Source organism: Rhinatrema bivittatum, chromosome 1 (genome assembly GCF_901001135.1).
Source record: "Rhinatrema bivittatum chromosome 1, aRhiBiv1.1, whole genome shotgun sequence".
Taxonomy (NCBI): Eukaryota; Metazoa; Chordata; class Amphibia; order Gymnophiona; family Rhinatrematidae; genus Rhinatrema; species Rhinatrema bivittatum.
In genome coordinates this window covers 223595116-223620448 of record NC_042615.1, presented here as the reverse complement: position 1 = coordinate 223620448, position 25333 = coordinate 223595116, and the positions used below count along the sequence as shown (strand labels likewise).

General features: G+C 43.2%; 1 protein-coding gene across 1 annotated transcript in view; it reads left to right on the top strand.

The window, feature by feature from the left end:
* The window catches only part of ADD1 (adducin 1), a 191368-nt gene that overhangs the window by 5775 nt on the left and 160260 nt on the right, over positions 1 to 25333 (top strand). The window contains exons 3-8 of the mRNA XM_029606751.1: positions 1276 to 1425; positions 4647 to 4686; positions 10546 to 10589; positions 10694 to 10792; positions 11246 to 11422; positions 19405 to 19656. Of these exons, the coding sequence (XP_029462611.1) occupies positions 1276 to 1425; positions 4647 to 4686; positions 10546 to 10589; positions 10694 to 10792; positions 11246 to 11422; positions 19405 to 19656 (762 nt within the window). The remainder of the gene's footprint in view (positions 1 to 1275; positions 1426 to 4646; positions 4687 to 10545; positions 10590 to 10693; positions 10793 to 11245; positions 11423 to 19404; positions 19657 to 25333) is intronic.

Genomic DNA, 25333 nt, shown 5'->3' with positions numbered 1-25333 from the left:
TGGAGCATACTTACGCAGATACTTTTGTACCATGTTGTGCGCATTGGTCAAATTTTCAAGGGAAACTTCACAAGGCATTCTCTTTGAAAATGAACTTGCAGTCCCACAGATACAGAATGTGGTTCTCATTATTGCCCTCCTTGGTTTCAAATACACAACCTTGTATATAAAAAGATAAATCTCAATTCTGCAACTTTCATTACGGTTTGCACACCGTACAATGCCTTCCTTCCACGTGCACAGCCACTATTCCCTTTCAAGAGACACTTACACAGTTCCTCCAAAATACAACCCATCCACCCCTCACACCCCAAAATTGAAAATAAAAACCCTTGCACAAACAACCCCCACATTCCAGAAACACCATCCAGGCCTGTAAACACACACATGCATCCCCCTACACACATTTCTCTACCATCCTACAAACCACATACAAAATCCAGCTCCAAACACTTCTCCACACACACATTCTCCTATCCCCTAGGTCCATCATACAGATAAATACACACACTTACACTAAATCCCCCACTAACACCTCAACATACCATAGTCCTCTACACAATTCTTCCAAAACACAACCTTCATACACACATGTATTCCCTGCTGCATACCCTCTCCACAAATATCCAGCCCCCACAAAACACTCCTCTCCCTCCCCCTGAAACTTACCTTTCTCTCACCCACATCCTCCCATACAAACATGCACTTTCTGACACACACCACCCTAAGAAAATTATTTTGGAGGAGAGTTAGCAACAGAAGTATATGGCAAATGCATTTTGTCCCTCGAAATAACTGCTGGAGGTAAAGAATGCCTTTGGGGATCATGTATATTCCTTGGAATACACCTTTTCCTTGTTTCCATTTTAAAACTAACCAAGGAGGGAGTGAAGATCAGATGCTTTCATATAACTGAGTGTTTCCTGATTCACAAGTTTGTTTTAAAAAAAATGGAATTTGCTCTCTTTTTTTATTTCTGCATGGTATTGGTTGTGGTCACTTAAACTTTAAAGCATTTCGCTAAAAATAAACTACTGAAAATATTTTTGTACGCTGCAAGATATTAATGCATTGAATATAAATAACAGCAATCCTGTCTGATATCCTTGATAGCAAAAATTAATTTTTGTCCAGAAAAATTTCTTAGCTTTGGTAATTGTTGCTGATCAATGCCACTGTGAAAAACAAAAATTAGCTGAATGTTATGTTGAATGGCATGTTACTATTTTCTTTTGTAATCGTTCTGTTCTGTGTTCAATGTTACTGTATCAACAGGTTAAGATCAATCTCCAAGGAGATGTGGTTGACCGTGGTAGCACTAACCTAGGAGTAAATCAGGCTGGCTTTACACTGCACTCTGCAATCTATGCAGCCCGACCTGACATTAAATGCATCGTTCATATTCACACGCCAGCTGGGGCAGCAGTAAGCATTTATTTGTTTCTTTTAATTTAAGATTGTTAATTTTAGCTATTTAGAATGGCTTAGTTCTAGTTTTTCATTTTATGGCGACCAGGACTTGTTCTCAAGATACGTTTCCTAGCAATGAGCTGTGTAATGTAGTGATTGGAGTGCAGCGTTGTGGACCTGGTCTCATTCTCCTGTCTATCACTGAGACTGTGACCTTGGCTTGGTCACTTATCCTGTCCATACACAAACTTGAAATGTAAGGTTTTTTTGAGATGGAGTATTCTAGCCATATAAATTATTTTGTACGTTGACAGTATGGTTAGACATTTTAAAGATGAAAATGTTTTCCAGAAGTGACATATATTGATGAACTAATAAATCAAAATGGTAGTGCCACATATTAATTTACAGTTTCAATAGAAAAGTAAAATAAGTTGTCATCAACCAGCACCAAGCAAACCCTTCTCATTCAAAAATGATTTTATTTCGGACTGAAAAAAACAAAAACCTTAACTTTACATTTATAATATGTATCCTGTTACACCCTTAATTCACATATATTAAGAGAATACCTTTTGAATCTTATAAACCGTTGTGATGGCTTCACCGAATGACGGTATATAAAACTCAACAAATAAATAAAAATAAATAATTTCAGTGTGGCTATGCTAGCCACATACGATCTCTTCAGTTTGCTTCCAGAATTCATAATTGCTGGATGTGAGGGTGATCTGGCTGTGGCATCTGTCAGCCCATTGATCGTTAGGGTTGATCCAGCAGATCTGGCTGGCTAGGCAGGTGTCCCCTTCCTTCTTTACCATTCAATGCTCATTCCTCCCAAAGCTGTGTGCTCAGTCGAAGAGCATGACCTTCCCATAGAAGAAGTACCGCTTGTCGATCAAAGGTAGAATAACTGTACTCCCCTGATAGAACCTCCAGACAAGCTCAAGAATTCATAATTGCTATATTTCCACTACAAGGATGTAATTCTAAAAAAAAAAAAAAAAAAAGAGGTATGTTTGCACTTTTGAATGTGCATACCTTGTAGCTAATTTTCAAAGGGATATTGCACAGGGTTTAGTTTTGTATCTTTGTTGCTTTGCTAAGCCAGCTTGCATTTTTTTTCTTCATAGCCACACCAGCAGATGCCCAGCTGAATTTTTCAGTTCTTTGACTCATCTTTCTGAAGAAAAATATGTCTTTAGATTTTCTTCATTATGTCTGAGAAGCAGGCCAGTGGCTTCAAGTTTCCTATCACTTATAAACAGAATATATTCCTTACTGACCATCACAAGATTTGCTATAAGTATCTGAGACAAGTCCACACTTACATCTTTACAAAGAAGTCACTCAGAGTAATTCAGGCCTTGAAGGATATGCTCTTTGCCTTCCTTGACAGCAAGGATATTGGAAATTCAACCTAAGGTCCGTGGTGCAACACTGATCACTAGTAGCCAGGCTTTGTTTTACTAAAGTAAAAAAAAAAAAAAAAAATAGCAATCAATCAAGCAAATAAACTAAACTGTGTCAAATAGATCCTCAATCACTTCAGCTTATTTGTCCAAAGTTGGGCCCAGGAGCCAAGAGGAAATATCACTGTCCCTATTCAGGATGATTCCAGGGCTCAGCCTCTTGTTGAGCCTTTGCAACTCTCGTGTCTCTGTATGATTCAAAGAGCCAGAAGGTTCCATATCATCCAAAGCATCCATGGTTGTTGGTAAGCTTTGCCTCTCAGGCTCAGACAGTGCTGCACAAGTCTCCAGAGGTCTATTTGAAGCCTTTGAAAGTGACCTCTAGAGAGTCATGGAAGATGGCCACTATCTTATGAAGTAAACCCAGACATAGTCAGAAGCTATTCCAGGCAGCATTGGATAGGAGAATTGCTGAAGTGTTTGCTTAGCAGTTTGCACTCCCTTCTTCAAGCATTTAAACTCTTTATTCTAATGATGCTGCTCTCAGTGCAGAGCTTGCTGGCACCAGCTCAGGTAGGACCAGCAACCCAAGCCTATTTGTGTCATGTTTGTGCTAAGTCAGCTGAACTCTTTTGAATTGGGAAGCCTCTGCTGCCCCTCCGCAGTGCTTGGTCCTGATGCCCAAAGAATCAAGTTTTAGGTCACTTCATCTCTGGATTGGTATATTCTCATGCATCTATTAAATCAATGTTTTCTGAGCCTGAAGAGTCCTGAGATCCTGGATACTTGTCAGAGGAATATTGTTCCAAAGCAGAATACTCAACTGACATTCTATCATGGCCATGTCTACAACAGGCCGAGAATAAGTCTCCACCTGAAGACCTTTCTTTCCCTGACTTAGTCCAGAGGTTGCCAAGGCCATCTCTTTTAAGTTACAAGCTGAGGGTAAGCCCAGGGTACACCTTGTCCTCCTCAAATATCTGGGTGCCCCTAAAGAATTGGTGGCAATACACAATCACCCTTTCTTCCAGGATGAACAGAAGAGAATATGTGAGACACCATAATGTACTTCTTGTTGGAAAGAAGGCTGAAATGAAGTATTGTGTCCAGCATCTGAGGGATTTAACAAGCCCCAGTTACCTCAACAAACTGGGTAATTGAATCTGCCATAAAACGGCCAACACATCTATGATTCACATCTCAGGACCTCCTGGACTTGACTACCAGATTCTAGATCTTTTGGGCAAGAAATGTTCTTGCAAAGCTATGCTCATCCCATTTATTTTCTTGCCAAATCTACATGACATATTTGCATGCAATATTGAAAGGTCCAGGAATTCACCATTCACCAATTCCCTTAAGCAAAACTGGCAGATTAATTACCTGATGGAGGCCCATGAGGAGTGAGAGAAGCATCTGTTCTGCATAGCCTATGCTTCTGAAACACAAGAGTCTCTTCATGGCCATTGATGCCTACAAGGAAAGGCTTAAGAATATAAGAAATGCCATACTGTGTCAGGCCAAAGATCCATCAAGTCCCTCATCCTGTGTCCACCAATTAACAATTCAGGTCACAAGTAACTGGTAGGATCCCTAAGGTTCAGTCTTCCTTGCTCATAACCAGGGTTAGGTGGCTTTGCCATGTCTACATGCTAACAATAGTTTATGGACTTTTTGTCCAGGAACTTGTCTAAACCCTTTTTAAACCCAACTATTCTAACTGCTTTCACCACATCCTCTGATAACAAATTCCACTGTCTAGTTTTGCACACCAAGTTGAAAAAAGATACTTTCTCAATTTGTTTTCCATGTGTCTTCTATTAGCTTCATGAAGTGTCCTCTAGTTCTAGTACTGTTGGAAAGGGTAAATAACTGTTCCCTATTTACCTGTTCCACCCCACTCATGATTTTGTAGACCTATATCATGTCTCCTCTCAGCAGTCTCTTCAGTCTGAAGATCCCTAACCTGTTTAACCTTTCCTCATAAGGCACATATTCTATCCCCTTCGTCATTTTTGCTGCCTTTCTCTGTACTTTTTCTAGTTCCACTATCTTTTTTTGAGATGGGGGCAACTAGAACTGCATACAGTACTGAAGCTACGAGTTCAGTACATTATATCTTTTGAGGGGGGGGGGGGGGTTTCCATTCCTAAACTAATACTTAACATTATATTTTCTTTTTTGACCATCGCCTCACACTGAGCTGAGGATTTCAAAGTATTGTCCACAGTAACTCTAAGATCCTTTTCCTGAGTGATGATGCTCAAAATGGAACCCAGCATCACATACCTATAGTTTAGATTATTCTTCCCTATATGTGTCATTTTGTAATTGTCCACATTAAGTTTCATCTGTCATTTAGATGCCCAATCCTCCAGTCTCATAAGATCCTCTTGCAAATCCTTACAATCGACTGGTGATCTATTTTGAACAATTTTGTCATTTGCAAATTTTATCACCTCACTCATGGCTGCGTTTTCCAAGTCATTTAAAAATATATTAAAAAGCATCAATCCCAGCACAGATCCTTGGGGTGCTGCAGTATTTACATTTCTCCATTCAGTCCTACTGTTTCCTTTCTTTAAGCTAACTACCAATCCACAATAGGACATTGCCTCCTATCCAGTTTCTCTCTGATTTCCTGATGAGCCTCTCGTGAGAAACTTTGTCAAACACCTTTTGAAAATCCAACTCACATATCAACCAACTCACTCTTATCCATATATTTATTAACCCCTTCAAAAAATCTAACAGGTTTATAAGGTAAGACTTTCATTTGCTAAATACATACTGAGGCTGCCCCATTAATCTGTCTTATCTAGATGGCCAGTAATTTTGTTCTTTGGAATAGCTTCTTTCATTTTGTCCAGCACTGACATTGAGCTCACTGGTCTGCAGTTTTCTGTATCACCCCTGGAACTCTTAAGAAATGGGCATTATATTGGTTGCCTTCTATTCCTCAGGTAGTTAACTGATTTGAATTAGAAATTAACGATAATTAGTAATAAGTCTGCAATTTCATTTTTTGGTTCTTTCACAACTCGAAAATGTATACCATCCGGTTCCTACAATTTGTTTGTCAGTTTACTGTATTGCATTTTCCTCGTTCATTATGATTTGCTTCAGTTCCTCTGAATTATCACCCTCAATATTTCTGGTGTAATTCATGGAAGATTGCCATTCTATACGGCAGTCTCTTATTCAATGCCATTTCCAAAACCTCCTCTACATCTGGGAAATTTTGTAGTAGTCTGCCTAGGAAGCAAATTTTCCCTCCATTGCTTCCCAACCCTTTTTCTCAAAACAGCAGGATTCAAGGCAGGCTTCAAGACCAAAGGACTCCATAAAGCCAACCTGAGAGATGTTTTTGACTAAATCCAGTAGAGTTTGTTAGATTCCCACTCTTTTCTGGAAGACCTCCATGTAGGGGAAGGTAGCGGTTTTACCTAAATTGTAGACCTTGTATAATCTCAAACAGTTGAGTTCTCTAGTTCATTATAGGAAGGTTACAAATTACTTTAATTGGGAATCCTCTCAAATCATATGCCCAAAAGAGCATGGAGAATCATGCAACACTAGAACCTGCTTAAGGTGGAAAGTTTCTTCTTGCAGGCCATAGGCATTGAACTTTTTCCACCACAAGAGAGCAGGTTGGTATTTTACCTTGAACAAATTCTTGAAAATGGAAATGTTCAAGATGGTTACTCTGGGTTCCATAATTCCCTTTCTGAACAAAGGAGACTGGCTATGTTCTTTTGGATCTAAAGGAAGCATTCATTTACATAGACTTGCATCCCAATCACAAGAGGTTTCTTGGGTTTGTAGTAGGGACACAAGATCTTTAGTATTGTATTCTGTCTTTTGACCTAGCTTCAGCACCACAGGTATTTCCAAAATATGTTGGTCATTGTGGCATTTATATGCAAGCTAGATGTTCATGTGTTTTTCTGCTTGAATAATTGGCTATTTAAAACAGCATCTTGGACAGAAGCAGACAAATCCATGCATAATACCATCTGGATGCTGCAGTTACTAGAATTTATCAGCTACCCCAGATCTGATTTGAATTTGACAGCATAATTGGAATTTCTAGAGGAGGGGGGTAGTATGAAAGATAGCTGACATGATGGCTCATTTCCTCATCTACAGGGCTGACAGTTATAGGAGTGTCAAAAAGAGTAAGTCAGACTTGGCAAACATCATCAGCTTTTTTCATGATGAGAATGTTGGGACTTATGACTTTTTTGGGTCATGTAACTCCTATGTCATATCTCCATATCAGACAAGGCCAATGGACCCCAAAGTCTCAGTGGAAGAAAGCCACTTAGGGACTCCAGGAGAACATCTGTCAGATAGCTCAGACTTTCTGACATGGTGGTTGTCCCATTCCAATATGACCTGGAATTTATCCTTTCAAATCCCTCCTCACCAAGTTATCTTAACCACAGATTTACTGCTAGGTAGATATGGTATTTACTCCTGGGGGAATACTACACACAAAAATTTAAAATTCTGCATGTTTTATATTGGTCAAATAATTTAAAATGTAATGCAGAAGAGTTATTCAGATGCAGAGTTTCATATTTTGAGCAGAATTCCCTAAAAGTATACTGACTCCTTACTCCACTCCGACTCTTTACTCCCCTTTCACTCAGCCTCACAGGCCCCAACTCCTTTGTCCTCCACTATCTCTCCCATTCTCCACCACACTCAATGCCTTCCACTTTATCTCCATCCCCAGCCTTCCACTCTCAGAGTTTGATCCTTTTCTCTTATAGCCCCTCACACAGGCTGTTGCCGCGCACACACAGGCTCCCTCTGTCCCACTCACACACTCCCTCTCAAAGGCTCCCCTGCTCTCTCTCTCTGGCACCCAAATGCATCCTCAGTGCGCAGTACCACACTTCTCTCCATCTCTATTTATTTCTACATTCTTATATATTGCTCCACAGAGTAGTTCTGGTTGGTGCAGTTTACATTAAAAATTCAATGTAATCATCAAATACACAAGTTTTCCTGCTTCTCCTGTCTTCTTTGGCCACAAGTGGGATAAGCTTTGCTCATGGCCTGGCGTCCTCACTCTTCTTCTGCAAGCGGGATAGACTTCACTCATGGCCTGGGAGCCTTCCTGTTCTACCACGAGCGGGATGGGCTCTGCTTGTGACCCAGCGGCCTCCCTCTTCTACCGCTCACGGGATGGGATCTGCTCGCAGCTGCTAACTTTCTTGTGCTTCTGTTGCAAGCGGGATCGGCTCCGTTTGCAGCCTTGTGGCCTTCCTGTTCTTCTGCTGTGAATGGCATAGACTTCACTCACAGCCTGGCGGACTCGCTGTTCTGCCATGAGCGGGATAGATCTGCTTGCAGCCCAGCTGCCTTCATATTCTTCTGCCGCTCACAGGATAGGCTCCAATTATGGCCGCCAACTTCCCTGTGCTTCTGCCGCAAACCTGATGTGTTCTGCAAGCAGTCTACAAGCCTTTCTACAAATTGTGTGCAAAAAATACAATTCTGCACAGCAGATGAATTCTCCACAAACTCTGCACTCTGTAGTAGTGCAGAATTTCCCTAGGAGTAGGTATTGGATCTTCGAAATTTACAAGAAAATCATACAGTTCCTCTAAATTTTAGTAGAGCGTATTTATCTACAACAGTTCTCATTTTGCTGGAAAAGCCATGCCCACATTGAAGAACTCTAGGCAGCTGTCTGCAGTTTTGTCCACACCTTTGACTGCAGAGTGAACAAGTTGACCTTGGCTGATGCAGCTTTTAGCAGGTGAATTCTTCAAGATACGTTGAACTCCCATCCAGCTGAGAGATGTCCCAATTGGTACTAACTGTTGGAGAAATGCAATAGAAGAGACATTTTTGTACATATATTTTTTTCTATGAACTTCAGTCAGGATCATCTCCTCCTCCTTATTTTCTTCCTTCCCTCTCTGATCTTTATCTATATTAAATAAGGTGCAAATAAAAAAAAAAAAAAAAGCTGGTATCCTGGTTCTAAAAACCTCTGAGTGAGATCCTTAGATTGATGTTTAAAGTGGAATACATCTGTACATATCTGACATACTCATAAAAACTGACTAACTGGTAGGTTCCACTTGAAAGCTCTTAGAGGGTAACTTTGAAATCTTAAGAGGTTGTTCCTTTCACACGGCTTATGGTATAGATCCGTGAATATATTACCACCTCTCTTGTGAATAGTCCTATCTAAAAATGAAATTTGTTCTATGCTGTATTGTATTGAAAACGTCAAGTTTTGATCCTGATTAAGCCAAGAATGAAAAATTAGCAAATTGTTTAGAACCCTCCCAGATGAAAAATGTCATCCATGTACATTTTCACGAGACACTGATCAGTCCCCCATGTAGACCACTCATGTTGACAAATGGCTCTTTACACAAACATACTACAGGAGACAGCGGTAAAATGTATAGAGGAAATATTAGACTGTCGTCCCCATCCACAACATGTATCAATGCATTTTTTGATAGAGTTGGCCAAGTTAGTGCTGTATGAAAACAATTTTTCTTTTGGTACCCAATTTTTTCATCAGAAACACAGGATCATCCCCAGTGGTCACAGATGTGGCCAACATATATGCATCATAGTTTGAAGAAACATACATCTGTTGCTTGCCGGATTATAAATGTATTCCTTTATGAATGAGATACGTAGATATATGTTTCATCTGAGAGGGTTCTGAACAAAATTTGAAATGTCTTAAGAACATAAGAAATTGCCATGCTAGGTCAGACCAAGGGTCCATCAAGCCCAGCATCCTGTTTCCAATAGAGGCCAAACAAGGCCACAAGAATCTGGCATTACCCAAACACTAAGAAGATCCCATGCTACTGATGCCAGTAATAGCAGTGGCTATTCCCTAGGTACACTTGATTAATAGCAGTTAATGGCCCTTTTCTTGAAAAGTTTGAAGACCCCTGATATAATGGTTTAGATAGTGCAGACCCCAAGTATTAGAGAGAGAGGCTTTTAAATTATGAACCAGGTTGTTCACTATGGTTTCAAGATGAGAATCCTGTGACATGGTCTTGCATTAGAAATCAGCTAAATTAATACATCTTTCATTGATATATACTATTCCAAGGCTGTGGAATGAAATACTGTGTGATCGGCACCTGCCGAAGATTTAATGGCCTATAGGTGCAATTTAAAGACTTGAATATTTTAATCATGGGTGTAAGATTACTGTGTGAATCATACATATCTGTGACTTATAGGTGCTTTTAAAGTTCATCCTAGGTTTGGGAAGGAATATGTAAAGATTCCTAGGGCTGATTTGGTTGGGGAATGGAGAATGCAGTTTACTTTAAGCAGTGGGTATTTTAATGTGGATAGTTTGATTGGTTTGCGTCATCTTATTTAGTTGTGAAGACTCTTGTCCACTAAAGGGTGGGAATTTTATGGAGGAACTGAAACTTTTTGTATGTAGAAAGGAATGATTATGTACTTTATTGGATTGCATTATTGGGATAGATCATAATTTACAGCTGGCATGTGGGTTTTTATGTATATTGTAATATTGTTTCTGTGCAACTTGCTTAAACGGCTTGTATTATCCTTAGGTGGGGTATAAATATTTGCAAATGTTTTAATTGCACAGGTATCGGCAATGAAATGCGGTCTCTTGCCCATCTCCCCTGAAGCCCTGTCTCTTGGCGAGGTAACTTACCATGACTACCATGGCATTCTAGTAGATGAGGAAGAGAAAGTATTAATTCAGAAAACCTTGGACCTGGGAGCAAAGTGAGTAGTCTCTATACATAATAAACCACAAGATATTTTTTATTCTTCATACTTGTATGTTTTATTAAATCATGTGGTTTTTTTTTTTTTTTTTTTTTTTGCAGGTCCTTATTTTGAGAAATCATGGGTTGGTAACTGTTGGTGAGACTGTTGAGGAAGCTTTCTATTATATCCATAATCTAGTGACTGCCTGTGAAATTCAAGTAAGAGATTGATGTCTTATGTATAATGTTTAAGCAATAAGGCATGACGCAGCAAGCATGTACCAGCCAGATAATGCCCACATCCCATTTACATGACTTATGTAGTGCTAAAATAAAAATAGCATGGCAACCCTTCACCATAACTGGCAAAATGGCTTATTGTGACTGTAAAAAAAATCCTCCATATAATTAATAAGAAAGCTAATACGAGCTTAGAAACTTTAGATTCCACAAGCATGTACTATGATAATGAGTGAGAAATCTTGCTGTCCATTGCTTAGCAGCGTTTTAATCTTTCTGCTCATTTTAGTCTGATCTGTCTAATACTCTTCCTAATTAGATTTATTTGTAACCTCTAAAATTGCCTTTTGTGAGCTGTCTTTGTTTGGCTTATTGTTATCATTTGGTTTTCCTAGAGAAGCTATGGTAACTCTCAATGAATTTTATTTTAAGGTACGCACCATGGCTAGTGCAGGAGGCCCTGACAATTTAGTGCTTTTAGACCCTGGAAAATATAAAGCAAAATCCCGTTCCTCTGAGTCTCCTGTAGGAGACGGCAGCGGATTGCATCCAAAGTGGCAGATTGGAGAACAGGAGTTTGAAGCCCTTATGCGTATGCTTGATAATCTGGTAAGAGACTTAATGGATGTACTTTTTTCTTTTATATAAACACAACTTTTAAAAAAAATCCCCCCCCCCCCCCAAAAAAAAATAATTGGTATGGTGTATATATATATATGCAGAGCGTATACCTAAAGATAAAAAGACACTAAGGGATTGATCCACTAAGACTTTTTTCCCATTCTGTCTCTATGGGAATAAAGCTTAGTGAATCAGACCCTAAAAGGTATAACATAGTAAGCTGGTATTTGTGGTCAACCATAGTGCAACAGTGAATACATGCAAATGTATGCTGCTGATTATCAGGAACTGGCTCAGTTGGTTGGGCCAGTCCTAGTTGTTCAGTATGTGTTTGCCTGCTGCTGCTGCAGCATGGAGGAAGAATAACACATGAGCTTTCAACAGGATGCCTAAAATGGAATTCTTTTTTCCTCAGGGCATTCAGTGAAATCAAAAGAAAAACACAATAAGATAATCTGTACATTGCCAAGCATTTTATTTAACCCTGGACAATGTTTGCATTTATCCCTGGATTTATCTGGAAAGCGAATCCTGTAGCTTTCATAGTGTGTGTATGCGGAGGTTGAATAACATGATGCAGTGAAGGGTACAGGTATAAGTGACTGACTAGGCTGGTAGTATAGGTAGACAAATGTACTACGCTATCCTTTTTAAATAAAAACTTCGAGTAACGCAGTGGGCATTCACGTTTTCTGTGCAGAGCAATATGTTCTGTGAATTACAATTCATAGTAAGAGTTACTATGTTAAGCATCGAAGAAATTGCTTCCAAATTAAAGCTAAGGATGGTGTGACTCCAAATTCTCAGATGAGATAATCTTCCTGCCTATCCTGAAGGAAAAGCTGTACATCACTTCAGGGAGGTTGACTGCCTTGCTGTGGTTTCTCCTTTGTTCCAATGTGGATGTGCCATTGCAGAAATAGGCTCTATGGACCAAATGTTAAAATAGAAAAGGGTTTTCTGGAGTATTTCCAATAGCACGGTTATAAAATTGTGCTTTTGATCAGTGGATTGGCCTCATGGTCTTGCACTTGGGTTGAGAAACTTCTGAGTTGTATGTTGGGAAAGAGGAAAGGGTGTCTTCTAAGAGTTGGTACAGATTAAAGGGCAGTGGCAGTAGATTTCAAAATTTAACTGGAGGATGCATTGCCGTTTGTTAAATGTTCAAGATGTAGAAAAGGAAAATACTGTATAAATGAATTGTCTATTATGCTTTCCCCTGATTCTTAATAAAAAGAAAAAAGAGCCTTCGTAGTCTTACTATTAAGATTATTTCCACATCTGTGCCACTGCCATATCATTGAATGGCATGGGAGTGCTTTGCTTTGGGCACTACGATGGGTAGTAGTAATAAGAAATTGTTTACTGTGAAGGAAAGGCCAAAGCAAATAACTTAGTTGACTGTAATCATTTAAAGAATGTTGTGCCTATTTGTTTTCTACATAGAACTGTTTGCTCTGAAGAAGGGACTTGTGAGGCATCTCGTAAGCTCATGTACTGCAATATCCTTTTTTGTTTGTCCTTTACAAAGTATCACATACTACTAAAACTTCACGTACGTACCCAGATCAGTCCAGACTCCCGGGTTTTGCCTCCCTTCCAGCAGATGGAGACAGAGAAAGTTTTGACAGACTCTGCCATATATCCCAAGGTGCCACCCACAGTCTACCAGTATTCCTCTGTCTCTAGCAGATGGTTGTGCAAAACCCACAGTCTGGTTTGATCCGTAATATTTAGGTAGAGCTTGGTTTGGAAGTTGTTAGTGTAGACAGAGAGGTGTTTTAGCGGTAAAGTTCTTTTTTAAAAAAAAAGAAAAAGTTTGCTTAGCTTGGAGTCTCAAGCTGTCCTGAGAGGACCATCCCCTCTTGTGTTGCAGGCAGCTGCTTGAAGGGGTCGAGGGTCCTGGTACCATGGACAGAGCAGCTCTGGGGGTGATACCGGAGAGTCCAGCTCACTCCCCCCAGACGGAACAGAGGCTCATACAGGCTGCCGTGCCGGCCTGCGGGTCAAAAGTAAAAAAAAATCATACAAATCATACAAGTCTTTATTTTTGCTGTGCAGCCTCTCCCTTGACTTCCTGCATCTGCAGCTCCTTTTGTTTGGCAATTCGCCGTTCCGGGGGGCTGTGTACTTGCGAGACAGGGCTGTCATGCCCCGATCGTAGGCTTGCCGCAAGTGCGATTGTCCCGTGAAGGAATTTGTTCCGCTTGTTTTCCAGGAGGGGAGGGTCCCTCCGTTTTGCCCCGGGAGGGTCGGCAATATGCACGCCCAAATGCGGCGAGGTCCCCTGCTCATCCGGCTGCCCCGGCTGAACCGTTTCCGTGGAGCATGGGAATGACGGCCATTTTGCCTTCAGGCAGTACTAGCAGGAGAGCCACAAGGAGCGCGCGGGGGGAAGGGAATTCTCCTCCTGCGTTATCTCCGCAGAGGCCTGTCTCCGGAGGGACAGGGGATGCAGACCCAGAGTCCACTGAAACGGATGATGACCCCGATGATGCAGGGGACTCCTCCTCTTCTTCGTTTTCCTCGGAGTTTGTATTGCTTATGCATAAGGCCTTTAGGCAAGAAGGCAGGTAGGAACCAGGTTGAGGAGGGTCCCTCCCCCAGTGGCTCCCACAAGACGAATCTGAAGTGGCATAGGTCTAAGGAGAGCCGGGACATGGATACCGGGGGCTCCGGTCCCCCTATGGTACAACGCCCATTGAGAACAGGGGGCCATCAGATGGATACGGACACCTCTGATGATACGGATTCGCAAGAAAAGCCCTCAAGAGGGGTGGATGAGAATCCGGACTTGCCAGTGGACGTGGTCCGAGGGGCACAGGTTGCCAAGGGGGACGACCCAAAGGTTGTCCGGCTGTTCTGTAGAGATGAGCTCTGCCCGCTCATCTCCTTTATTTTGAGAGAGTTGGGGATCGAAGGGCCCCTGGCAGAGGTCAAACGGGAATATGGATCCTGTCTTGTTGGGCCTGAGGGGTCCCACTGCTTCATTCCCATTCCATTTTTCCGCCACAGATTTGTTATTCCGTGAGTGTAGTACCCCTGACCTCGAGCTCAAGGTGAGTAAAGCTATGGACAAGCTATATCCTTTGCCAGAGGACGATCTGGAGATGTTACGAGTTCCTAAGGTGGACTCGGCGGTGACGACGGTTACCAATCGGACCACTATACCGGTCACCGGAGCAACGGCCCTCAAGGATCTGCAGGATAGGAAGTTTGAGATTCAACTCAAGAAGATTTTTGAATTGTCGGCGCTGGTGGTGCGGGCCGCCATGTGTAGCAATTTTGCCCTGCGGGCGGGCCTCCGCTGGGTTCAGCAGCTGCAGGCAAATGAAGACCTGTTGGAGGGTGAGGCTCTCCAAGCGGGCCGACTGGAGTCAGTGGTCGCGCATAGTGCTGACGCCCTTCATGATCTGTTGAGGGCCTCGGCCAGGTCCATGGTATCCACAGTGTCAGCACGCAGGCTCCTGTGGTTGAGAAACTGGGCGGCGGATGTTTCGTCTAAGGCGCAACTTGGCACCATGCCCTTTAAGGGAAGGTTGCTTTTTGGTAAGCAGTTAGAGGATTTGATCCAATCTCTGGGAGAAAATATGGTCCATCGTTTACCAGAGGATCGGCCCAAGTCCAGAGGTTCCTTTTCTGCAAGATCTCATTTTTGAGGAAATCGGAAGTTTCATCCTGCCAGGGCTGCGGGACCTGCTTTCAGGCCAGGGCCTAACAGGCAACAGTCGTGGTCTCAGTCCTTTCGTGGCCGCTGGTTCGGGAGACCCGGAGCTTCCCCGGCTTCCACTAGAGTCAAGTTTTCGCAATGAGATGAGGCGGGCCCACTCCTCGGAGGTTGTCGTGGTTGGCAGACTGTCCTTGTTTTACGAGGAATGGGCCAGGGTGATGTCGGATGGGCCAGGGTGATGTCGGATCAGTGGGTCCTCACAGTGATAAAACACGGTTACGCTTTAGATTTTGTACGCCGTCCCCGTGACCTATTTCTGAGGTCCCCGTGCGCATATCAAGAAAAGCGTCAGGCAGTGCTCGACACATTACGATGACTTCGGGGCCTGGGGGCAATTGCCCCTGGTCCCGTTGGGCGAACAAAGGAAGGGCCAGCATTCCATCTACTTTGTGGTCCCAAAGAAAGAGGGGGAACTTTCCGACCCATCCTCGACCTAAAAGGTGTCAATCGCTGTCTTCAGGTGCCTTGCTTCCGCATGGAGACCCTGCGGTTGGTGATTGCCTCCATAAGTCCGGGCGCATTTCTGGCATCGCTGGACTTAACAGAAGCTTACCTGCACATCGGCATACGACGAGATCACCAGCGGTTTCTACAGTCTTTCATCCTCTGTCACCATTATCAATTTCAAGCCCTGCCTTTCGGGCTGGTCACCACTCCCAGAACGTTCACCAAGATCATGGTGGTAGTGGCAGCTCAGCTTCGCAGGGAAGGCTGGTTGGTGCATCCATATCTGGATGACTGGCTGATTCGAGCAAAGTCCAAAGAACTTTGTCACAAGGCGGTTCGCCGAGTGCTACAGCTGTTGAGATCTCTTGGGTGGGTGATCAACTTGGCCACGAGTCAGCTTATGCCTTCCCAGACCTTGGAGTTTCTGGGAGCGCTGTTCAACACAAGACAAGGGAAGGTGTTCCTGACAGTGGATCGCATTACCAAGTTACAGAGTCAGGTTCGGGCTCTGTTGGTAAACAGTCTTCCTCGGGTGTGGGATTACCTGAGGGTCTTGGGATCCATGACTTCCACTCTGGAGCTTGTACCGTGGGCCTTTGCGAATATGCGTCCGTTACAGTCGGCATTGCTGTCCAGGTGGAGTCTGGTCTAGGAACAGTTTCATCTCCCTCTCCCTCTCCCACTCCCACTCTGGAGGTGGCTAGGTCCAGTCTCATCTGTGGCTTTGCTCAGACAATTTGCAAAAGGGAGTTTCCCTAGTAATGCCCGAATGGACGATTGTGACTACGGATGCCAGTCTCTTCGGTTGGGGAGCGGTATGCCACAGGAATCTGTACAGGGCCTATGGTCTCTACAGGAGTCTCAGTGGTCCATCAATCGTCTGGAGACCAGAGCGGTTCTTCTGGCCTTACAAGTGTTCCGTCCTCTGATTCAGGGGAAGTCGGTCCAGGTCTTGTCCGACAATGTAACCATGGTGGCGTATAATCAATCGACAAGGAGGGACCAAAAGTCGCCAGTGGCGGAGGAAGCACGGAAGCTGATACACTGGGCGGAGCAGCTCTTGTCCTGTATAGCGGCTTCCCACATAGTGGGTGTCTAAAATGTTCAGGCGGACTTTCTCAGTCGCAACCGCCTCGACCCAGGAGAGTGGGAGTTGGCGGATGAAGCCTTTCGACTCATTTGCGACGAATGGGGCACTCCTACTCTCGATCTGATGGCGACCTTCAAGAATGCCAAGGCACCACGGTTTTTCAGCAGACGCAGGGGAGAGGCACCGAGGGCGTGGACGCGTTAGTCCTCCCATGGCCAACCGACATACTGCTGTATGCCTTTCCATCATGGCCTCTCATAGGGAAGATGCTTCGTCGGATAGAACTACACCCAGCAGAGGTCATACTGGTTAGTCCCGGAGTGGCCGAGACGTCCATGGTTTGCAGATCTGCTCAACCTAACTGTGTTAGGGCCTCTCTCTCTCTACGGGGCATCCCGTCTCTCCTTCATCAAGGCCCTGTATGTTTGGAAGAGGTGGATCAGTTTTGTCTAGCGGCATGGCTTTTGAGAGGTGACGCTTAAAAGGCAAGAGTTACTCGGACGTGGTGATTGCTACCCTTTTGAGATCGTGAAAGTCGTCTACGTCTTTAACATACGCTAGGGTGTGGAAAGTGTTTGAAGATTGGTGCGAAGCACGGAAAGTTGATCCCATCCGGGCGTCTATCGCAGATATTTTGTGTTTTCTGCAAGCTGGTCTCGCAAAGGGTTTGTCGTGCAGTTCGTTTAGGGTCCAGGTGGCGGCACTTGGTGGTTTTCGAGGTTCTCTTCATGGAATGTCGTTGGCTACCCATCCGGATGTGGCGCGTTTTCTTCGGGGAGCCAAACATTTGCATCCCCCGCTTCAGTCCCTTTGTCCTTCGTGGAATCTGAATTTGGTTCTCAACGCGTTGTGTGGTTCGCCCTTTGAGCCTTTAAAGAGAGCGACTTTGAAAGATCTTACTTTAAAAGTGGTGTTTTTGGTTGCTATTTCCTCAGCTCGAAGGGTGTCGGAACTTCAGGCGTTGTCTTGTAGGGAGCCTTTCCTACGGATTTCTGAGTCGGGAGTTTCATTGTGTACGGTCCCGTCCTTTCTTCGGAAGGTAGTTTCCTCTTTTCACCTGAATCAGTCAGTGGAACTTCCATCGTTTACGAATGTGAATCGGTCGGATCCCCTCGCGCGAGACTTGCGGAAGTTGGATGTTCGGAGAACGCTCCTACAGTACCTGGAAGTCACGAATGCTTTTCCATTGTCGGACCATCTCTTTGTACTGTGGAGTGGTCCGAAGAGGGGAAATATGGCTTCCAGGACTACTATCGCTCGCTGGCTGAAGGAAGCTATCTACTCAGCTTATTTACTGCGGGGCAAGACCTTGCCGGTAAATGTTCGAGCACACTCTACTAGAGCTCAGGCAGCCTCCTAGGCGGAATGTCAACATATTTCTCCTCGAGAGATTTGTAGAGCGGCTACGTGGAAATCTTTGCATACGTTTGCGAAACATTATCGACTGGATGTCTGGGCCCCGGTCCCGGGGGGGTTTGGAGAAGGTGTGCTTCAAGTGGGCCTCTCCGGGTCCCACCCTAAGTAATTGCGCTCTGGTACATCCCAGGAGTCTGGACTGATCCGTGTACGTGCAGGGAAAGGAAGATTGGTTCTTACCTGATAATTTTCGTTCCTGTAGTACCACGGATCAGTCCAGAGTCCCACCCTTTTCTCAGCATTAAGTCAAGGGAGAGTCCGCTCAGTCAATAATTGTCTAAGATGATTCTGCAGATTTGATTTCTCAGATTTGGGTCACGATCAGCCTTAGTGATCCGGTTGTTCAGGTTTGGGTTTCCATTTCCTGTATATAGTTAGTTTGGTTTGATCCATTCTGCTTTGACATTGAGTAATACTGGCAGACTGTGGGTGGCAGAGTCTGTCAAAACTTTCTCTGTCTCCATCTGCTGGAAGGGAGGCAAAACCCAGGAGTCTGGACTGATCCATGGTACTACAGGAACGAAAATTATCAGGTAAGAACCAATTTTCCTTTTCCTCCAGGACATATAGTAGTCCACTCTATATTTTTACAATATTTTCATTCATTATATTTTAGCTGTTTCAACATTCTGACTTAACTTCTTGTTTGTATCTGTTTGTTATACTTGAATGTGATAACATATGTTTTTATAGCGAAGAATTAGTTAAATGAAAACCAGCATAATAGTTGGCTAGAAGAGAAAACTTTATAAAGCTAATGAATGTTTAAAGTTGCAAGCTTTCAGGTCTGAGATTGCCTGACAAACACATTTTAGTAATCTCAAAAGCTTGCATTTTTAAAATGGCCATAAATTTGTTGCCAGAGGAGGTGGTTAGTGCAGTTAGTGTAGCTGGGTTAAAAAAAGGTTTGGATAAGTTCTTGGAGGAGAAGTCCATTAATGGCTATTAATCAATTATACTTAGGGAATAGCCACTGCTATTAATTGCATCAGTAACATGGGTTCTTCTTAGTGTTTGGGTAATTGCCAGGTTCTTGTGGTCTGGTTTTGGCCTCTGTTGGAAACAGGATGCTGGGCTTGATGGACCCTTGGTCTGACCCAGCATGGTAATTTCTTATGTTCTTATGTTTTCTGCCCAGCTTTTATTTATTTATTCTTTTTAGCTATTTTTGGCAAGCAAGCATAGTGCCTCCCTGTCTGTTTCCACAGCATAATAGCAGCAGGATATTACTGGTTTTTTAACATATGAGATGGGAAAATTGATCCTTTTGTTTTGCTATTTCCTCAGGGTTACAGAACTGGCTACCCCTATCGATGCCCTGCTTTGAGAGAAAAAGCCAAAAAGTATAGTGATGTTGAGATTCCTGCTAGTGTCACAGGGTACTCCTTTGGTAGTGACGGTGACTCGGGCACTTGCTCCCCTCTCAGACACAGTTTTCAAAAACAGCAGCGGGAGAAGACAAGGTGGCTGAACTCTGGCAGGGCGGATGATGCTTCTGAAGAAGGGCAGAATGGTAGCAGTCCCAAGTCGAAGACTAAGGTGTGGACGAACATTACACACGATCACGTGAAACCCTTGCTGCAGTCTCTCTCGTCCGGTGTCTGCGTGCCAAGCTGTATTACCAACTGCTTGGTCTGTGCCTTCCTTACTGTTCATAGTTGATATAGAGCAACTTGAGTGGCTGGCACTTGGAGGCTTTGGGAATTAACATAGTTTTTCCTTTTTTTTTCAGCTCCTTTCCTTCCCTTTTTAATTCCTCAGAAAACTAAATCTTACTAATGTTTTTTTCTGAATCTGGCTTGGGGTGGTGATCTTGCCTTGGTAAAACTGTAGTAATTTAATATCTTAAGCTTATTTCTTGAAACTGCTTAAGACTGTCTTCCTAGATCATCTGCTTTTTGAAACCTGTGTTCTCTTTTCTTTAACTAAAGTAGCAAATAAGCAAATTTGAAAGTCTATTCATGTATGTGAATTCTCATTAGAAAACTTTTTATAGGAATTTCATAATTTGACTTGAATGGCCTGTTAATAATTCACTTAGTTTTTATTAACACTATTTGTTATATAGGAATATCACTCTTAAGCAGTTTTTTCTTAATGTAGTTATAACATATTAACCTTTGCTTTGCCATCTTTCTTTGTTTTGCTGATCCTCTCTGTCTACATATATATATATATATATATATCCCAAAGCCTCTAAGTGTTCACAACCAGCTGCCTTGTGCATGAACTGTTGCATGCCAGTAGATGGCCATAAGTGAAAAGTCTTTCCTCCAGTACCAGCTGGGTGTGGCATGACTAAAGTGCAGCTCAGGCCATCAGCAGGCACTAAGCGATAGATACTGCAACTGGTACTTTATTTGATTTTCTTTTTGTTAGCAGGTTTTTCAAGCAGCATTTCTAAGTAGGTTGTAACTCATTAAGGGCTGCAGAACATGAAATGACCATTGAAGGGGTCAGAAGGCATGTTTGTGTCCACTCTTTTGATGACATAGAAATGGAATATTTTACAGGCATTGGCCAGTTAGCTGCCTTCATTTTCTTATAGATTTCTCCCTTATTTAGATGAGGGTCTCCTGCATGTTAGTGATATCACAATTAAATGTCCAAGGAAAATCCTGCAATCCACATTTTCAGCATTTTAATGCCAAATGTACTAGTATTTGCTTTTTTTAAATGTCATCTACTGTATGATATTTTAATGGGACCCAAATGGGCACTTATATTATTGAGGGATTGAACATGTTCATAGTGTCAGAGCTGCAGGTCAAAGAATATCTATGAAACTACTCTTAACATCATGAATTGGTTGGTTAATGTCCTATATAAACCATATATGGAGAGACTTTAGCAGCTAAAGATGTAATCTTTTAAAAAGTGGAGAGGGGGAGAGATGATAAAAACATACAAATATCTGGCAGTAAGGACGCTTGAGAGCAAGGGGTCATCATATGCAGCTGAAGGGGGAGAGGCACAACAGGAATAGAAGAAAAGTCTTTTTCAAGGCGTGGTGGACACACGATAGGCTTGCACCAGAAGTGGTAGGTGTTAGAATTTAAGTATGCTTGGAACAGACACAAAGGGACCTTGGTGGCAGGGTAAGGGTGAGAGGAGGTAATATGTGATCTATGGAGAGTAGACAGGTAAACATGTGCAAACTGGGTAGACCAAATGGTACTTCTATTTCTATGTTAGGAGTACCTGTTCTGTCCAAACTAATGCAAAACAGAAGTTTTCAGAATTATAAATTGTTCACGGCTTCTTCATAAAAATGAGTACAGGTAACTTGGTTAGAAAAGGCACCATTTCTGCACCAGAGCAAAGGAGGACTACAGTTGTGCCCATATTAAGCTGCAAAATTGAACAGTTTAAAGCTATCTCTATCGCTTACAGAAATGCATCTGTGAAGCCTGGTATACTATCAGGCAACGTGCGTACCATGGCATATTGTATTGTATCTTCCCCTAGAAAGCCCTGAAGTAAACAGAAAAGAGATTCTCTCTGGGTTTAAAGCCAGGTACTTCACTTACAGAGCATATTTTAATAGTGTTAGTAATCAAAAACATCCATAAATACATATAAAAGGCATACTACTAAAGATGCAGCTTAAGTGCATCAGTAATGTACAATTGAGAAGCCTTATTTGCCACCATAAATGAAAGTACTGGGACCTACACTGAGCACAAATGGCATATATTTAACAACCATGGCTTCTTTCTAGGGTGAATCTCTTGTATGTGAATGATGAGATGTAAATACCAAATTATAGTTTTAATTGTGGGGTTCATTTCTATAAAATATAATTACATGCATTAGTATATTGAAATAACTAGTGAAAATTCAGAGAGTCCTTAAATGGTTAACCTTGTGTTACAATTGTGCATGAATCATAAGATTTACAGTATACCAGATTTGTTGTGCATAAAAGTTAATGTTCTCAAGCTTAGAAGTGCTTAGATTGCTATGTTTAATGTTGTGACTGTTAAAATTAATTACTCCAGCCTTTCATTAAAGATAATTTTATCTGAGAAGATTATAATCAGTGAGTATACCATAGCTCCATGTTCATTCCATTTTTTTCCTTTACAAGTTGTAAAACATTTTAAATTCTGTTGCTTTTTAAATTATTTTTTTAATTTATGGCTCTTACTAGCTCCTGAAAGTACTCAGGAAAGCATAGTATTTGCTTTCTGAAGTGGGTTTGTTTTAATGCTCAGTGCATTTTTAAAATTTTGATAATTGGTTAAGGTTCAATAAATAATTGTAATAGTTTAACAGAACTTGGGGACATAAACCGCTTTCTCAGAGGACAGCTGGATGTCAGTCCTCACATATGGGTGAAATCATCGGATAGAGTCTGGCCCTGAACTTTGATCTCAAAGATTCTAGAGCTTTCAGAAATGCCCTACTGAGCATGTGCTGATGTAGTTATTACCCTGTCCCCTAGGCAGAGTCTGTATTGCCAATTTAGAGATTTTGTAGTTGAATCTGGTGACTTTTTGAGCCAAATGGAGATTTTAGAACTGTAAATGAGACAGGGAGCTAATTTGGCTATCTTTGGATGATTTAACTACAAATCTAGCGACTTTCTCACAGCTCTAAAATTTCCATCAGGCTCCCTACCTTCGAAGAATATCTAGAAGCAGCAAATTTCAAGAGGGAGACCTCCTCTGCTAGAGTGCAAGAGAGTGGTGCATCTTTTGGCAAGAATGGGGCAGGAAACTTAAGAGTGAGCCCTTTTTTGTCTAGAGTGCCATGCTGGATGGCCCTGCCCTCTCATTCCTCACTTCAGCCCCTCAATCCCCAGAACAGGTTTTGCAGGTTCAGTCTCCCTAAGAATATGTGTGATAGATCCACTCCTTTCCCCAACAATCTTAGGATCACTAACTATGATGATGCCACTGCACAACATGATTTTAGCTACTTTTTACCCGATAGGGAAACTTTTCACAGTGGATGTAGTGACTTTTTTCAAGTAGGAGTTGGCAAACTGGGCAGAGTCCCTCAGTCTTTTTTTCCACAGAGCCGTGTGGTCATGATATTCAGCTTTTCTCTCACTTCTTGTTGTGATTTCTTTTTCTAGAGCTGCTGCTGTTTTTCTTTTTCTTTCAGTAGTTTTTGGGTTTTATTTTATTTTCTCCTAGAACAAGTAGGATGGTAGTCCTCACATATGGGTGACATCATCAGATGGAGCCCTGTCATGGAACACTTTTGTCAAAGTTTCTAGAACTTTGACTGGCACACTGAGCATGCCCAGCATGCCACTAACCCTGCAGCCAGCAGGGGTCTCCCTTCAGTCTCTTTTTTTCCCCGCGTAGCAGTTGCCTCGCGGTTTAGGAGCTCTGAGAAATTTCTCACAACTTTCCTCACAGGACTATTTGAAGTTTATCTTATCAAAAAATCCCTCAGCGGGGTCCCCCATCATGCTCCATTCCCTCCGATGCTCGGTAAGTGTTTTTTCTGGTACTTGCGGTCGGCTCCCTGTGGCTTACCGCTTCAATGCCCGATGGTCACCGGCCACGCGCCCGCCAAATTTTAACATGGTAACCGGATTTAGAAAATGTCCCAAGTGTCAGAGGACCATGTCCATAACGGACCCGCATGAAGTACGTGTTTTGTGCTTAGGCCCCTCGCATGAAGTTCGATGCCCTAGTTGTGCACAAATGACCTCCTAAGGCCGTCTCGCTCGCCTGGACAAAATGGAGCAGTTTGCCTCAAAAGAGACTGCTCCATCGACGCCAGTTCAAGCGCCACCGACCGTGGAGGGTCCATCAACCTCTGAGACAATTTGCCAGGAGCACTGTGGACAGGGTGACCGTCCGTCACAGACTCCATCAAGGACATCGGCGTCATCGTCCTCTGTGCCGGGGAAAGACCGGACCGAGCACCAAGGAGAAACACCGACACCAGACGTCCCCGACCTGGGCCGACACCGATACCGCAGCGGCATCGACTTCCATCGAGCCGCCCAAGGAGAGGAGCCCCCATACGTCTCTGAACCTGGGACCTGTAGGCGTTCCACACTGGTGCCAGGCACCGAGCCTCCACAGGCCCCCGTGGAGGCTCCGGTTATGCTTAGCCTGCCTCCTACCCCAATCGCCTTGCCACCCATGCCGGCTTCCTGGGAGGAATTGGACCGTGTGGTCCAAGAGGCAGTGCTTGAAAGCCTTACGAGACTTCCAATCGTCGCCAGCACTTGCCCCCATACCGGCCCTGGAACTGGCTCCCTCGATGGTGGCACCGCTCCTCGAGCGCCTCAATATGCTCATTGGTGCCTTATCGACTCCTCTGCCACCGGACACGCTGGCATCCAGTCATCCATCAAGGCCTCTGCAGGTCCCAATTCCATAACCGGGTTCCTCGGAGGAGGAAGGATTGATTCCCGGCCACGTCCCTCCACGGGAACCGCCGATGCCTGAACCCATGCCAGGGTTATTGGGGCTACCGGTACCCAAGCACAGCTTATCTGCCCCAATTCCATCGATGCCTTCCTGCCCTCTCTGCTTTGGCATGCTTCCTCCATCAGGAGCTCCACCAAGAGAAGGCGAAATCCATGGGGCAATGTATCCTCAGATGATTCATCACAGACATCAGAGGACCTACTCTCAGAGCCTTCACCGCTGGAGGAAAGGCAAAGATCTCCTCCAGAAGACCTCTCCTTTGCCATTTTTGTCAGATGTCTGATACTATACCTTTTACACTGGTCACGGAGGAAGATGCTAGCCATAAAATGCTGGAGGTCTTACAATTTGTAGATGCTCCAAAAGAAATAATGGCAATACCGGTACATGAAGTTCTTTTGGACCTCATGCACCGCCTGTGGGAACATCCAGTACGGTACTCCCAGTCAATAAAAAGACAGACGTTACCTACCTGGTTCAACAAGCCCCAGGTTTTCAAAAGAGTCAGCTGCCCCACCACTCTATAGTTGTGGAATCAGCTCAGAAAAAGGCTAAACGATCGTGTACACATTCTTCTGCCCCTCCTGGTAAGGATCAGAAAGCACTGGATGTGTTGGGACAAAGGATTTTCCAAGGGTCCATGTTGATATCGTGAATTGCAGCTTATCAACTATACATGACCCAATATAATAGAAATCTCTGGAAACAAATCCAAGAGATTGCGGAGACACTACCACCTCAACAAGAAGCCTTGTCCTCCATCCTACAAAAAGGAACGGAAGCAGGTAAACATGAAGTCAGAGCTGCCTACGATA